General features: G+C 40.1%; 1 protein-coding gene across 3 annotated transcripts in view; it reads left to right on the top strand.

Moving 5' to 3' along the window:
* KATNA1 (katanin catalytic subunit A1) overlaps positions 1–10922 on the top strand; it is a 34929-nt gene extending 24007 nt beyond the window's left edge. For all 3 annotated transcript variants that reach the window (XM_075203254.1, XM_075203253.1, XM_075203255.1), the window contains 2 exons: positions 9196–9322; positions 10572–10922. In XM_075203254.1, the coding sequence (XP_075059355.1) occupies positions 9196–9322; positions 10572–10770 (326 nt within the window). In that variant the 3' untranslated portion in view covers positions 10771–10922. The remainder of the gene's footprint in view (positions 1–9195; positions 9323–10571) is intronic.
* Positions 10923–14833: the final 3911 nt, after the last annotated feature.

Genomic DNA, 14833 nt, shown 5'->3' with positions numbered 1-14833 from the left:
GTGTCTCCATAGTTAATATAGAGAGGGGAGAAAGAGCGGCATTATAGTAGTGTACAATGAAAGTTGGCTTGTGTATCTGCTTTGGAATAGGAAGGAAAGGACAATTAAAGCAGTCAAGTCTGCAATACACTCATATAAATACAGTGTTGATCTAATACTGTATGTTGTAACAAAAAGGTCTACAATTCAGTAACTAATGGATTAATTTGCTGCAGCACCTTTAAGACTATAACCACCTGACCATACTGCCACAGCTGTTGAGGCCGCTATGATAGCCTCTGTCTTTCCTTCTGCACAGCGATTTCCTCTTCATCATCTCTCCTATGATTATGAAGGTTAGATATGTGGCATAGCTGTATTTGTGTTTAGCCTATCACATTGCCATCTTGATACCTATCATTTTGTTAGTTAACCTCACTATTTTGGAACTTGCTGCTATCAACAATCTCAAGTCACTTAGCAAGCTGTAGAAAGACTTTTAACACTTTCTTGCTACTTAAGGTTCCTCTTCGGGTCAGCAGGTTTCGGCATCATTGTGAAATCTCACACATTCTCTCAGTGTGTTTAAATGTTGTTCATAGGGCACTCACTTCAGCCACAATTACCAGCTGCCTAATGGCCCTGACAGGCAAGATTGATCATTTGTGGACTACAATCACTTTTATATGGCAGGATCTGCTACACAGCCGCCAATCAGTACGGTGGAAAGCTCAGTTGCTTTTCATGAGGCCTCCATAAAATTTTAGGTTAATGTCCTGGAAGCAACAGTGAGCGATGCACAGAATAGGGGAAACCACAACAACAAACACAGTTACTGAACCTCTTGGAATGTCACTGAAAGGATTACCCTGAGCTCTTACTCAAGGAGTTGTTTCCAGAGGTGCCCTTTTCTTATCTGGTGATGAAGAGGGTACATCTGATCCCAATAGCCTGGTTCCTTCAGGAGCCCCACCAAGTGGGTTTTTTTTTTTATGTGTCCAGGATATTGAACAGTGAGGACTGGGTGGGACATGCTTTGGAAAAACCTGTCATCTGGGTAAGATCAAGTATTCACACATCAAATTGATGTGCCTTCACTGCTGAGGTCCAGCATCAGGGGAATATTTTTTCAGTTGTGGGATATTTTGTTAACAATATTATTACCAATGAAGCTACTTGTTCCGGAAAGGGAAATCTACATACACTTCCTGCGGATGCTTTCTTTCTTGTGGATGGACACTTTACATGAGACATTACAAAGCTGCAGAGTACTTTGGCAGTTCTTTGGAAGTACTGTGCTTTTACTTTTACTCTGACTCCCCTGGGCAGCCCACTCCTCCTACATCCCTGCCGTTTGCCCTGCAAAAATTACTCCAGAGGGGGCCAGTGATTTTCACCTGTTATGTGCACTTCCCTGTTTGTTTGAACTGCAGTCTAAATGAAGTATTAGGCTATTGCTTATGTTAACTCTGCTTTAAATTGCATTACCCACAATGTTATTAAAATAGTGGGACATTAGCATCTTGAACCCAATTCAAAAGTAGCAGGGGGTAGGTTGTGTTGAGTTGAAAAAAGGTTTTATTTTCAGTGGTATTTTAATTGTTTTTTTTTTCATCTGTGTGAGCAGAGGGAGCTTCCTCACCTTCAGTAAGATAGACATGCCAACTGAACCATTTCATTAACTGAGACGAAGGCACTGTGGCATTCCCAGCGTCTCCATTTCAAAGCTATATTGCACTTTAGCCACTACTTTCTGCAATGGGGGGAGAATGAGGTGACTTTCAAGATTCGGCTATATTTGCACATGCAGCGATCAAGATATGGTGTGCAACATAGTTGGCATGCAACAGGAAATGTGTGGGGTAATGGTGCAGCAGAGCTACTTCAGGCACAGGGGAAAGTGTTGGGGCAGTATTTTTATTGGCTTCAACAAATACAGTGCAGGTATCAAATAGTTTTGGGGTGAGTTGTACTCCTAAATACTGTAAGGCGGTCGTTTTCCAAGAATAGCAAAAATGTGCCATTTCACCCTTGCTGGGGAGATGTTGATAGGAAAAGCTTCCGATTTTATGTGAAGTATTATTTAGGATGATACCTGGGAATGAGTAAGAACACCTAGTAGTCCTTGCCAAGAGTTACATCGCGAGGGTGAAAATAAGTGGAGAAAGGGGACGCCCCTGTCTTGTGCCATTTGCTATAGGAAACCTATTGGATAAGAAGCCATTACTAAACATCTTGGCTGAAGGGTCAGAGATGAAATAAATAAATAAAGCAGAAATGGCGCTCAAGAACCAGCCCTGGAATCCAAACTGGAGGAGAACCCTCTCCATGTAGCCCCATTGTAGCTTGTCTGATGCCTTTTCGGCATCAAGGGAGAGGATGAGTAGCTCCGACTGGGTCTCTGCAACACACTCAATAATGTTTATGACCAATCTTGTATTGTCTGAGAACCAGCTCCCCCTTACAAAACCCTCCTGATCCGGGTGAATCAGGGTCTGGAGGACCAGGCTGAGCCTATTCGCTATTATTTTAGCATATCTTTTGTTATCAGAATTAAGAAGGGCAATGGGTCAATAATTTAGGCAGAGTGCAGGGTCCCTCCCCAGCTTGGGTATGGTGATTAGTTGGGATTCTAGCAATTCAGAGGGGAAGGTCCCCCGTTCTGTACCGGCATTAAAAAGTTGTTCAAGTATGGGGATGTACTCGAGTTGGAAGGTGACATAAAAGTTATTTACATAGTTGTCCAGACCCGGTGCCTTGTCTCTTGGAAGACTACCTCTGGATCTAATGTGTGGACATGTAAGCTACTAAGAAATCTACCTATAGCGTCTGAACTAGGCTGGTGTGTGGAACTGTCCTCTTTCAAATTGTATACATTGGCATAGAACTCTGCAAAAAAATTAACAATACATTTAGAGTTAGAGACTTTCTGGCCTGTTGCATCAATAAAGTGTTTTATTCTATTCTTGGCAAGATGGCCTCTACATTTTCTGCCCAAGAGTTTGCTAGGTTCCCTGCAACATAGAACTTTTGCTGGAGCTTAGTTAAGGCCTCTTGCGTTCCTGACATAAGTAATTTTTGAAGTTGGCCCCTCACTTGTATAAGTTCAGTCTTCTTTTCAGTGGAAGGGTGGGCTTTATTTTGTGATCAAAGAGATTGAAGCATCATCTCTGCCGCTGGGATCTGAGGTTCCCCAGAGATCATATAGATAATATTCTGCCATTAGTTTAGTAAAAGCTATAGAAGGGCCTGGAGTAGTGAAGGTGGGGAAGGCATGTATCGGGGAGGACTTGTCTAACCTAGGGTCTGCAACAATATTAAAATCTGCCATGATAATCAGACTGCCCTCTTTATGATGGTTGATTTCCAGAAATGTCCCTTTCAGAAAAGGGATTTGTTGGGAGTTTGGGGCATAGAATAAAATTAAGGTTACTAGTCTATATTTTAATAGGCCAATTAGGATTGGGTATCTTCCTGATTTATCTGCTATGGTTGTCTTGTGTACGAAGGTGACTCTACAGCTAATATTACACTTGAGTGGTCCGTTTGCTGTATAGCAGACTGGATAGTGATTGTCTTGAAGCAGAGGGGGAGAAGAAGTCAAAAAATAAGTCTCTTGTAGAGCTACTGTATCGGGTTTTTTTTGGCTAGTGCCAACCTCCTATTTGTTTGAGGAATTTAAGCCTCTAGCATTTTGGAAAAGATATTTAATCTATGTTATCGGAAGTGCATTGGATGTTGGGCTCCCAGCAGTGCCAGAAGGGAGGCAGCCAGGTGTGGAAAATGATATGGTAGATGGTGTGTTCCAGATGGGGGAGGGGGGGGTAGTAAAAGAAAAAAAATGGGGGTAGAATAACTGAAATTACTCAAGACACTGGGTTACATTATTTGATGGTAGGGTAGGGATCCAGTAAGTTAGGTAATTGGGGACGGGTGTTCCTTAGGAGGACCCATCCCACTCATGTCAACCCAGTGAACTAAAATGAATTGTAAATTTACAATCTTACACACTTACAAAACCCAATCATGTACAGTACATAAACAATTGAACGTCTTGTGTCTAAACACATCACAACAGTAAAAAACTGAAATCTAGATATACCTTCAACATCTTAACGAAAAGCTAAAGGCAGTAGTCTTTTGTGTAGCATGGATTGAAACTCTGCGTCCTCCAGAACCCTGCAGCACCTAAAATAGAAAGAACTGGTAGGTTGGCATAGGTAATCCTGATCTAGAGTCACAGTGATGGAGTAAATTTTACTGTCGGCAGGAGTTCTGTAAAACAGTGGTAGGCCAGCGTAGTTCCACTGTGAGGAAGCGGTGTTAGCATCCATGGCATCTGCTACTAGTGCGATGAAGAACTGGGAGTTCAGCTGGAGAAGGCACACAATGATCGTTAAGTCCATATTCTAGTAAATCTCGACCACAGACTTATTTCAACCAGTCTTGCCAGATGTGTGTTCTAGACGTGCGGGCCACCTCTGAAACTAGCACGTCCCAAGATTTCAATAAGACCACTTCATTTTCCACAGAGAGATCACGTGGGTAGCATTATTCCTCCGGAGGATTAGCTTAACTGGGAACCCCCATCTGTATAAAATCTCTTGTTCTATTAGCGCTTTAGCAATTGCTTGAAAAGATCTACGTTTAGTAACCTAAGCAGATGAGAAGTCCTGAAAGATCTGTAGGTTCTGCAGGAGTTCATCATTATATTCCATTCTGGCCGCCCGCTATATACACTCTTTAACTTGGAAGAAATGAACATCCATGAGCATGTGTCTGGGTAAATCTTTACATCCACAGGCTCCCTAGAGGTTGGTCTGGATCTGATCTATGATCAAGTCTTGGTAAGATGCCTAAGGCAATAACTTAGGGAATGGATCAGTTGCGAGAGGAAGCAACTCAGCTGGCCCAATGAATTCTGGAATGCTGCAGATTTTTATGTTATTACATCTAGACCGTTCTTTAATGGCAGCAATCTTATCCTGTAGTTCATGGAGTTCTGTTTCCAACTTCTCATGCTCAGTGATGAGGTTGTTATGGGAGGCTGCCAGTTCCTCCATTTTATCTTCAATGTTACTCATTTGTTCTTCCAAGCCTACCGGCTATCCAACTAGCCATCTCTCCATGCTTATTCTCCACATCTCTATATTCCCCTGCTGCCCGCTACTCGCTCCTCTTGCGCCCTCTCCCCTCCACTTATTCCCTATTTGTCTGCTGTCTGTTTGCCCCTCCTTTTAGGATGTAAGCTCTTATGAGCAGGGTTCTCTCTGCCTATTCTTCTGCTCCAACTTCACTGTACTAGCTATGTTTGGAGCTTTAGGAGTCCCTTTTTTTTGTTTTTTGTTCTGTACTGTTTTACCCTGTATGGTCCATTATTTGTATTCTGTACGACGCTCCGGAAATCTTGTGGCGCCCTATAAATAAGGGATGATGATGATGATGATGATGATAATCCTTGTGGTCTAAATGAGTAGCCGTCTTGAGTTGTTTGTGTACTGTTCCCCTCTTCACCTTTGCGTCTATTGTGGAGCTACCATTAATTTTTTAATTTCAATTTGTTTTAATCTATTTTATTTTTTGTTTTTAGATATGCTGCTCACTTGTATTATGGGTTTTATATCTAACAGGTGCAGTGTCCTGATGAAGCTATATAAGAATTGAACACTAGATGACTATCTTTTGTCAGGTTCAGGTTTTAGCTGAGGATGGCGTTATGTGCCAAGTTACCAGCAGGTGGCAACAATGTTGCAGAAATATACGTGCCCATGCTTTTTGTTTTCACAAAAATTGTATATAATACACATGGGTACAACAGAAAGGTTCCAGTAATACAGGTCTGGATTTTTTTTTTTTTAAATGTTGAAGTCAGTAATTTTTGTTCTCTAGGTAGCAGCTGTGGGAGGTGTCTGTGTATGAGGGAAGCACTAACTCCACCTGCAATGATGACTCTGAGGATTTTTGGCACCAAGGTAACAAAGTGTACAGGTCTTTATGTTCAACAGCACGGAGCTAAGGTGTATGCTCCGTTTTGTCTAGATAGGTAAACCGATGTGTGCTGTTAAGTGGTGCATGGGTAAGACAGTGTAGCCCTCGGGACACTAGTTTTGGAGGTGGAAAGGTGTTAAAGTCTCTGTTTCTGTGGGTGTGAGGTTTTACTGTAAGCAGTTGTGGTCAGAGGAGGAGGAAGTACAGTGATGCCGCTTGACCTGTCAATGCAGGGTCATCGATCTAGGAGTGCCAGTGTGGGGGCACTTACCTTGCTTCCGTAGAGTGTTGCAGGCTGCAGAACACGGGTGGATACTTCCCCTATCAGTTTGGTCCAAGCTCCCTGTGATTGATGTCGGCCACTGGTGCTTTGCTGCTGATCTGTTCTGCGATCGAAGTGGCCATATTATCTATGTCTATTCTCTCTCTGCCAGATGGGTGTTTCAGATACTGGGAGGCAAGGATAGTGGCAAGCGTCTTCTGCTGGGAGCCCACTTCGTCTGAGGTATAAACTTACTCCATTCTGAGCAATTTAGGGGAAGAGGAGCCCCTGATACTTGTTTTTGGGTTTTTTTTTTTTAGTCAGTGAGCGAGGAGCTTTGTTAACACATGTCCACCATGGATGTTGGCTAGACCATTCATCATGAAAAATGTTTTAATTGAAGGTTTATCCTTACAGTTTGGGGCTTGTTGGTTTTACTGTCCCAACCCACTGGCTTTGTAGCCTGTACTCTAGTCCCGTTGCACCTTCAAGGACTATAGTCATGTTTATTTCCTGTTCTTGCCATATCTGAGCTTAGATGCTTATGCAATATGCATAGTCTAAATTTCAAATTCAAATAAATGTCTTTAATCCCCTGAAGCAGCATCCCCATGCCGTTTTCCAGACATTTGATTTGTATTGGCAAAGTTTTGTTCCTTATGACCTCTGTGGTGTTAGTGTGCAAGAGATATGCATTCTGTGTGTTTGTGAAACTCTCCAAAACTTAAAATTATTGGTTGCTGCTCTACCAGTAAAGATGGTCAACAAAGAGATAACTGAAATCCTTGTTTGTTCTTCAGTCTCAAAAACTTGTATGCTTCATCAATGAGACAAATGCCCAGGTCTGAAAGCACTTCAGAAAATAGTTGAAAAACGTTTTTGTGTCATGGATGATGATGACGCAATTGTTTATAAGCAGTGGGTCCACACTGACCAAAGTAAATTGGTTACAATCGCTAGTACTATGGAATAATTCTGTGAAGTTATTTATAGTGCTGTTGATTATGCAACAGTCCCTCTGTACACAGCTAAGCCCCAGGCTGAATTCCTATGCCAGTTAAAGGAAACCATTCGACCAGAAACGGAAGCTACTGTGTTACTACATTTTGCGGAAAATTCATACGTGTGCCAGGATGCAATTTAAGGATTCCACTAGGACACTTCACAGGAAACACTTCACCCATTTGCTGTATATTTTAGACAAGATGATTGTGACACTTTAAACTGTGTCTGTGCGTTAAGTGGTAACCGTGATCATTAATGGGCATGCCTTCATTACTGTAGTTATGAAACGCTTATTGGAACTATTACCAAAAATGAAGTATGTTCACTATTCTAGTGATGGTGCTTGTACACAATACAGGCACTGCAAAAACTTTTTGAAGTTATGGTTCCATAAGGATAACTTCAACATTCAAGCAGAATGGAATTTTTATGCCACATCTCATGGTAAGAGTCTGTGTGATGGTATTGGAGAGACAGTTAAACATCTAGCCACATGCAACAGTCTGCAAGCAGTGGAAACTCAATACATCTTGACACCTTTGGAGCTCTATAACTGGGTAAATGAAAACGTACGTGGCATAACGTTTTTCTACGTGTCGCAAAGTGAAATACAAGACTGCAAAACTAAGCTGCATAGCCGTCTACATATTCCTGCCACAGTCTTAGTCGTTTCTACTCGTCAAAAGTTTCGGCCTATTGGTAATGATGAGCTACACAATTACTGCTTGTCATAGAGGACATGAAGACAGCAGTTGGTATCACTATGTCTGTAGTCGCAAAATATGTAGACAAAAGTGATCTGCAACCTGGAACATACATAGCAGCAGTGTACAATAACATTCTAGTACATTGGGTATATTATTCAATGTAATGAGGAGGAACAAAATGTGCTGGTACACTTGAAACGAAACCGATCAACAAATGTGTTGTCCTGGCCTTCCTCTTATTCAGGTCCTCTGTATAACGGAAGTGCCTACTATCCAAAGAAGTACTGGAAGGCAGTATACACTGCTGACTGACACTTCAAGGATAATTACAGACCATTACTGCAGGTTCCAAACAAGAGGAAAATAATGTGATTGTCGACTCAACTTCAGTTATGTTTATTTTTAAATTTCATGGTTTATTGCGTAAACGATGTATGCGGTACAACCGTAATCGAACGTCAACTTTCCTCCTCTATGTATCAGAGTACCATACTGATTTTTTTTACTGTGGTAGTATATCTTTGTTAAGCACCTAAAAAAAATATAATGGGATATCAAGTGGTAAATGTATCAATATGCGGGTTCTTCAACACCCGCGTGTTCAGCCTCTTCCGCGATTAAATTTCAAGCGGCGCTGCATTGTAAAGGGTTAACTTCCCTTTACAATGCAGCTCCGCTTGAAATTTAATCGCGGAAGAGGCTGAACACGCGGGTGTTGAAGAACCCGCATATTGATACATTTACCCCCTAATGTTGATTTAACCTAGCGTTTTTAATTCTGTTCCAAAAGTTTGCATTTTTGCTGAAACGTAAGGCAGATAAAGTAATTTTGGTTTTTAATTTTTAGATTTGTGAGGAAAATTTACCTTAGGGGTCCAACTTTTGTGGTGGTTCCTTAATAAACAACTATGCGTGTGATACTTGAAGTAAACTGGAATAAATGAGCCGCGATTAGTAAATAGTTTAATACATTGAAAAATCAATATTTCGACAACTAATGGTTAGACAGATGAGATATTCAGCAGAAATAATTTTTCTGAACATACTCTTGACTAAAAAAAAAATTGGTAAAATTTAAGATGGTGGACACACCTGGTTGAACTGACGTGGAATGACTGTGCTGTAAAAAGGGAGCTGTATAAACATCTTGGCTATAGTTCCAATTTTAATATCTGTCTAATGTCCAATTGTTACCTTTCAAATGCTATCTCTAAAAGACAAAAGTTGGCATCTTTTTTTCTCTTTGTTTTCCAGCCAACGGAAGAGGGGAGCTTCTAAGAATAAACCTTCGAGAGCTGGAGTTGGCAAATAATGTTGACATTGAGAGCATAGCGGAGAACATGGATGGTTACTCTGGAGCAGATATCACCAATGTGTGCAGGTATGTCTTCATAGCTCAGTGTGGATCTGGTAAAGTTGCCTGACAATAGTGAGTGTTCAGGTCGCACATGTGAACAACGTATGTATTTACTATAATTGTAAATCACTGGTTAATGTCTCATTTGTCTTGATTGAATGTTAACCTGTTAAATGATCAATAAACCTAACATACAAGTTACCCTATATAAAAGAGCAGCTAAAAACATTCACCATTAGGGTTGGAGTTCCCATACCTGGCTACAACTTTAGACATTTGCCATTGTATATTAGACATCTTTAGTCACTTTATTCAGAAAATGCAATGTTCCTTCAGTGTTATTGCTGCCATTAAGTCTCCTTTGTGTAGAAATTCCCCAATTCTGAAAGGTTCCTGGATCTTTTATATATTCATCGAAACTAAATGGAAAACGAATATTTAGAATACCGTACTAGTTCTATTCCTTCCATCCCTTCTAAGTCTTTCAAAATGGACTATGTACTTTTCTTTATCGGGGACTAATCCTTTAATATCCTAAATATATTTAATTTCCACAAATTTGGTTCATATTTATATTCCCTGGTGCATTTTCTGATATTACGATTTATGTGAAAATATAAAATTTTTATTTGAGTCCATAACCTAACTACTATCTGGTGGTTTTCTTGGAGAAACCCCTGCTTGATGCTACTTTAATGAAGTGGGCATTTGTGCACATTTATTACGCACCCAGCACATGCATTATCAAACTCATTCATGCTCTTTGCGACAAATCTTCTGAAGATTGTTATTACTATAGATTTGTAAGGCGCCACAGTGTTCCGTAGCGCCGTACAGTAGGGAAAAAAGGACATATGTAAAGCAAGGACATACAAGGCAAACACAATAAATACAGACATAAAAACAAAGGGTATGGAGGTTCCTGCTCATTAGAGAGCTTACATTCTAAGTGGAAGAGGGCACAGCTGAAACAAGAGGAGTGAGTGTGGCTTATAGTGTGGAGATTGGGACAGCTGCAAGGGTGTATTGGTGTAAATAGTAGCATCAGGGATAAAGTAAGCTTTAAAAAAGAGATGGCTTTATCTGAGCAGAACCAAAACACTACAAGCTGGCTCAGGCTATGAGAAAACGAGAGTCTCTTGATTTACATAGTAAAGCTCTAATACATTTTTATTACCCTATAAATGAGATGTTTAAAATAAATGAGATCCTTTTTAAAGTTGCATTTCATAACATATAGTGGTGTTTATTGAACATATCGATGTCTACACAGAGATGCATCTTTGATGGCAATGAGGAGACGTATTGAAGGTTTAACACCAGAAGAAATTCGTAATCTTTCAAGGGATGACATGCACATGCCCACCACAATGGAAGACTTTGAGATGGCTTTGAAGAAAGTATCCAAATCTGTGTCTGCCTCGGACATTGAAAAATATGAAAAGTGGATAGAAGAGTTTGGATCTTGTTAGCCCCCTCTCTTTAATATGTAAAAAATATGACTCAAGTCTTAACTGGTTCTGTAGATTGTGGAGTTTTGGCTCTGTCTGCTGTATTTCTTTTTAACTCTTATGTAATTACCATGATTCTTAAAAAAAAAAAATAATAAAAAGTACTGATTTGATCCTACATATTATTACATCTTAGAAACAAAAATTGTAATGGTAATGATACATTTTGGCTGCAGTCTTTAGTAATTATGTATTTACTTATCTAGAACAGTGGTGCATAATCTCTGGGTTGAGAAACAAAATGGGGTCCTGGTAGTAAATGTATTAATCTGTGAGTTCTGCAACTCAACAATATTCGGTGAGTTTGACAGCTAAATTTAAAACTACAATGCCTTTAAGGGCAAAACTCACAGATTAATACATTTACCCCCATAGTCTGTTTTTAGAATCTATTGTATATATGGCAATCGATGGATCTCTATTACAAAAGACCTGTTCCTTTCAAGAATAATTTCACGCTGACCCTTGCAGTCCCAGCTGGAAAAGGTTGAGCACCACTGATCTAGACATTACTTAATATTGAGTCAGCCTGCAAAATGGCAGACTCTACTATTAGTGGGCAGAGAGTGCACATTAGAATTTCTGCTTATATCCAATAGAAGGGGGTAAAAATAAGTTTCTTTCCCCAAATAGTTTTTTCAAGTTTCCAAAATGAAATTTTTATACAAAAGACTTTGCAACTAATATTGGTAACTTAGGTTAACAAAAACATAGGTTTACACATAGTAACAAAATTTAAAATACCAGTTGTACAATAATACATTTTGTTTTAATCCTTTTTGGTTTTGTTTTATCTTGTCAGGCCTAAATTTAAATTATAGATGCTCAAAAACTAAAATGCGTTTGTGGTTCTTTGCTGACAAAGGGAAAGAAAGTTCAGGAAAGGAGATGAAATCGAGATCAGCATGGATGGATGGATGGTAAGATAGATGGGGCTCTTGAGAAATATTACCATTGATTAGTAGAGAGCAGAGCATAACTATGTCTAACATGAAGCAGAATTTGAAAATCTGGAAAAAGGTCTTAGATCAAAACACATCCATTGTGTATACCCAAGCTAAATGTATTTAAAATACGAGGTTTCAGAGTGTACAAAAAAAAACATTATCTGTCATGTAAATTTAGCCAGAGAATAAGTTATGAATAATGTGAATTGGTTTAAAAAACAAAAAAACTATTTCATCCAATGCCTTCAGTAGTGTAGAGTAGCCATATCTGCTTTGCGTGATTGGCATGAAGAAGCTGGTTTATTTTTAGTAGGAGCATCGGATGGCTAACCAGCATTTCTTAGCCATTAATGCAATTAAGACATGGAACCCTTGCCAACGTTAGCTTCCTTTTGTCTTCTATGTCTGTTTGGGATTTGGAGACACTAGAACCACACACACTGCTTTCATTAAAACCAGTCATTGTAAATTTTGAGGACTAGTTTCAAGGGTGACTTGCAAATGAGTGTTCCTATGAGGCTATGTATTTAAGAGACACAGCACTAAATACAGCTGACATAGATTTACAGTGTAATAACATATACAAATAACACTTAAAAGAGAATATAAATGATATGTCATTTAATTTACTACCATCATTAACCTCAGGAATTGGAATGAATGTTTCTGTTTCCTCTTCCTGCAATACTGATGGGGTTTGCGTTTCTTAAAAAGATTGCCCACTTTTTGACAAATCCTTTTTAAAGGACAAAAAATTCCCGGTGGCATCTCCTGATTGCTAAAGATGGTGGCTGTTTCACTGTGGGTTTCGTCTGATTAGTCAATTACATCTACTGCCGTCAACCCGCTACATTGCCTTTCACCTTCCTAACCAGTACAATATACGTGTATACACCTCTGGCTTCCTACTGGAGAGCCGCAGCAAACATCTCATGTCACAGATGTGGTGTCTCCTCTATGCAACCTGCTACCCTCTACCCCTGCGTCTCCCATAGCTGTTTTCGGCTTCCTGGTTTACTTTGTGTGGCATCCTGATCTGCGAGAAGTGTCGTCTTAACTGCTGACATTCATTTCAGGACGCTCTGCTTACCCACTGATCTGGATCAGCTGACGACTTGTGGCTTTTGTCAATCAACTCATCGCACGGGGAGAACTGTGTGCATCGCGTCTCTGGCACATTCCGCCCGATTTCCTCTAGACATTGCTTACCAGATTTAGTACGGTCACCTGCTTCCCTGATACCCCGCAACATTCTGGAAGTAATGGACCCTACAACGCTGTACCCTGAACCTACCTCCATTACTCTTTTAATGTTGGCATTGTGATTAGCCACATTGTCATTGTCTCCAATCACTTTGTCGACATTGTGAACCTGTCAGCACAATGGAAATGTTGCCATTTAGCCTTTTTAGCTTTTATAATGTAACAGCTGATCCGATGCAGGACAACAAACTACGGCAAAAATAGCTTGTGGTCTGATTGGGAAGATCCAAAGGAACCCTAATGACCCGTCCATTTACGATCCCTTAGGTATTTAGAACCTACTGACATTCTATATAATTTGTCTCCTCCCACTCTTTCCTTACCTGCCCAGATAGAGCTGATAGTTAACTATTTACAAACTAAGACCCTGCCAAAGCTTATCCCTGGAGCATAACCATTTTTTAAAATGAGGATATTTCACTGGCAGAATACCTACAGGCTATCAAATTGCTGAAAATGTCTTATGCTCCTGGCCACGCGGTTCTTCTCATTATTACAAGAAATATTATGATAACCTCGTTCCCAAACTCGCCTATTTAATGACATTTTAGAGTGGACAGCCTTTTACTTGATAACCACCAAAGTCAATGTGGTCCTCTTATCTATACCTGGAAGAGATCACATGCATTGCACCAACTACAGACCTATTTTGCTACTGATTGTGGACTTCAAAATATATGCTAACTGGTCCTCTTCCCTTCTCTAATTCATCCAGACCATGTCTGCTTTGTCCCTGTTCGTCAGGCCTCGGTCAATTGATCTGATTTACTCCATACAAAAGCGCAAGACCCTTCTCTTGTTCTAGCAATGGATGCCGAGAAGGCTGGATATCCTGGCCGATTATGTTCCAAACTTTATCCCATATAGAAATTAATAGGCATTAATTTTACTAATATTGGCATTTTATCGCTCTCTTTCAGCTGTGGTGCTGGAAAACAGTGTTGCCTCTGAATCATTTATAAATACTAATAGAACAAGGCAAGGCTGCCCCCTCTTCCCCCTCATTTTCGCTATGATTATTGAACCTCTCGCTCAAGCCATGCACTTTAATGTCAATATTTGAAGTATCCAATCAGGCATACTTGAGCACAAAATTGCATTATATGCCAGCAACATTCAATTGTCCAGCCATAACACTTCTATCAGTAATTGAGTCATATGGCTCTCTGCCTAAATATTAAATCAGCACTCAGAAGATCGACTTCCATTTTATGCCTCCTGTCAAATACACTTTGAAGTCACTATACTTGTTCAAATGGCACCTTTGGAAGCTACACTATGTCAGTGTAATTTTCACTAAAACTCATCATCAGTTCAGGTGAATTACCCTCAAATTTTATCCATTATTTCGCATGATCTGGCCAAATAGAATACACAATATTTTTCCTGGGTTGAATGTATCAATGCTCTAGATCAGGCCTGTCCAACCTGCGGCCCTCCAGATGTTTGTGAAACTACAAGTCCCAGCATGCCCTTTCAGCTATCAACAGGTTGTCTACTGGCAAGGCATGCTGGGGCTTGTAGTTTCACAACACCTGGAGGACCTCAGGTTGGACAGGCCTGCTCTAGATTTCTCTACCTCTTTAGAAACTTCCTATATGAATCCCCACTCAAACATTTACATTTTTACAACACATTACTATCTCCTTTATTTGAGCCAAAAACCATCCTAAACTTTGACTTAAAGTTCTTCAAGGATTTTTCCAGGGATGCAGATTGGGTGTACCTTACTTTAAGAGATATTACTAAGCGACTCAGCTCGCCGAATGTGTCCAAACAAATGCAGCTTGGCGGGCAAAAGTTTGGGTGCAGAT

Source organism: Mixophyes fleayi, chromosome 3 (genome assembly GCF_038048845.1).
Source record: "Mixophyes fleayi isolate aMixFle1 chromosome 3, aMixFle1.hap1, whole genome shotgun sequence".
Lineage (NCBI taxonomy): Eukaryota > Metazoa > Chordata > Amphibia > Anura > Limnodynastidae > Mixophyes > Mixophyes fleayi.
This window is presented reverse-complemented; position numbering and strand designations above follow the sequence as displayed.